This window comes from Frankliniella occidentalis, unplaced genomic scaffold (assembly GCF_000697945.3).
Source record: "Frankliniella occidentalis isolate FOCC.00 unplaced genomic scaffold, Focc_3.1 Scaffold1, whole genome shotgun sequence".
Lineage (NCBI taxonomy): Eukaryota > Metazoa > Arthropoda > Insecta > Thysanoptera > Thripidae > Frankliniella > Frankliniella occidentalis.
Window position 1 is genome coordinate 1543279 of NW_026267131.1, and position 2238 is coordinate 1545516.

The 2238-nt window shown below is 69.3% G+C and overlaps 2 protein-coding genes across 2 annotated transcripts in view; one reads left to right on the top strand and one right to left on the bottom strand.

Moving 5' to 3' along the window:
• LOC113213475 (uncharacterized) overlaps window positions 1–2238 on the bottom strand; it is a 66921-nt gene that overhangs the window by 23114 nt on the left and 41569 nt on the right. The gene's annotated exons all lie outside the window — the stretch shown is intronic.
• LOC113213390 (zinc finger protein 474-like) overlaps window positions 360–2238 on the top strand; it is an 8431-nt gene continuing 6552 nt past the window's right edge. The window contains exon 1 of the mRNA XM_052267786.1: window positions 360–1650. Coding sequence (XP_052123746.1) covers window positions 496–1650 — 1155 coding nt within the window. The 5' untranslated portion in view covers window positions 360–495. The remainder of the gene's footprint in view (window positions 1651–2238) is intronic.

Consider the following 2238-nt stretch of genomic DNA (forward strand, 5'->3'; position numbering starts at 1 on the left):
CTGTACCTGTGCGGCGGGCCCGGGCCCCTCCAGTCGTAGTGCAGGGTCGCCAGCGTTGCGCGGTGCGGCTCCACTACTCCGCCGCGCTCGCTGAGCCTCGCTCCCCCCAGCTCGACGGCGAGCCCGGCGGCCACCATGACGGCGGTGAGGAGCCCGTGGCGGTCCGCCCGACGCCCGGCCGCGCGGCTGCATGTGTCTGTGCACGTGTACGACGGCAGCAGCGGGCCGTGAGGCACCAGGAGGACACCCGGAGGACACCAGCGAGGCAACGCAGTGCACCCCCCACCCTTTTCCTTCACCCGCGTTCCTGGCTGTTAACCGATGCAGCAGACGGCCGCCGCCGCCGTGTCCCCGGGGCCGCAGGGGGTTTCCTTGTGGTGCGTGGGCGCGCGCGTGAATCACTAGTCCCGGCGTTGGTCCGGCTCCGGCTCCGTACGCCGCTCAGTTGGCCGCGGCTGCTCGAGGCGCCCCGATGCCGCACTCGGCCGCGCCGCCATGAAGTTCAAAACGCGCGGCTCCGCCAAGACGCTGAGCCTCACGCTCGACACGTCGACGTGGCCGCCCAAGGGCCGCGGCGCAGCTCCGGGTAGCGGCCGCTCCCCGGAGGACGCGGGCAGGCCCAGGACGGCGACGCTGGACAAGCCGCTGGTGCTGGACATCGCGCTGCTCGGCCACCTGGACATGACGACGCTCACGCGCCGCGGGCTGCTCAACGCGTGCCGCTTCCGGCGCAATCGGGGCGGCGTCGTCGGCGTGCTCGCCCCCACCCCCGTCCCCACGACCGCCGCGTCGACGCCGACCCCGCGTGCACCACCGTCCCGCACGCCCTCGCGCTCGGACGTGTCCGGCGACGAGGCTACCCCGGTGGCGGGCCGCCGCCGCGGGGCCACGCCCGCCGGCGCGCTCGTGCGCCAAAAGAAGTCCGTGATCGAGGAGGACGGCGAGGAGAGCAGCTGGGCGGAGGACGATCGCTACAGCACGTACCGCGTGCGCAGGAACAACCGTCTGAACCGGACCTTCCGCATCCCCGCTCTGGGCGCGCTCGCCCGCGGCCGCCGGCAGCCCCTGGACAGCATCATGAACAACAACAACGTCCCGGAGGCCGCCGAGGCCAAGGTGCAGCAGTCCAAGGGACGGCGAGGTGGCCCCAGCCTGGACGACATCCTGGGCGCCCGCGAGCACGTCCCGGAGCCGTGCCGGACCTGTGGCCGCCCGGAGCTTCCCGAGCGGCTGCACAGCCACCCGAAGCTGCCCGGCAAGCCCAGCCAGCACCACGGCTACGGACAGCTGCACCTGGCGCCCCCGCAGCCCGCACCGCAGCCGGCACCACAGCCACCAGCACCCGTCAAGAACTCCGTGAAGAAGCCCGTCGCCATCAAGTACCGGCCGCGCCGCGGCTCCGAGGGCGCCGCGCCCAACAGCCTCGACCCCTCGATGGCCATGCCCCGCTCCCTGAAGCATCAGGCCGCGTCCCCGGCCAGGAGGGTCTCGCCGGCCAAGGGCGCGTTCCTCGTCACGCACTTCGTGGACCCGGACGGCCCCACCAGCCCCAGCCGCGCAGCGCGCGCCCCGCGCATCGTGACCTGCTTCGTGTGCGGCAGGGAGTTCGGGACGGCCTCGCTGCCCCTGCACGAGCCGCAGTGCATCCAGGTACCGTACAGGACGCGGCACAAGTTGACGTCTCGCCCGGCCCCAGCGCGGCGCGGGGAGGGCAGGGAAATCGGTTGGCCTGAATCCGTTCCGCAGAGCAGCTCCAAATACGGACCGCGCAGCCCGGAACAGGCCGGCCGGATTTCTCCGGCAGACACATACCGTTATTGGCTTTATCGCTCGAAGACCATGTTATAGCAGGTGGCTTATCCCAGCTCATCGGCTCTGATTCGCATTCACCCCTTCCGCACATTTTCGCAGTCAGGCTGTTTGCCCGTACCCCTACCACCTCCTCCCCCCCCCCCTCCATAAAGCGTGCATGGCGTACAATTTAACTACGGAAGTGAACGGAGCTAATCAGCCACCATCCCGCACTACTAAGCTTCTTTTTCATTCACAATTCACAAATCTACCAAATGATAGTTAAACTATACTCCTTTGAAATACTTTTAACTCCTAAGATTGAGCGCGCTGCAGTCGACCTCCCCGCCTCCAACACCCCCCTGCTGCCCTGCTCGCATGCAGCAGCGACACTCCGGCGCGCGCGCGCGTGCATTTTTGCACGGACTCGGTAGTGGGGGACTGCGG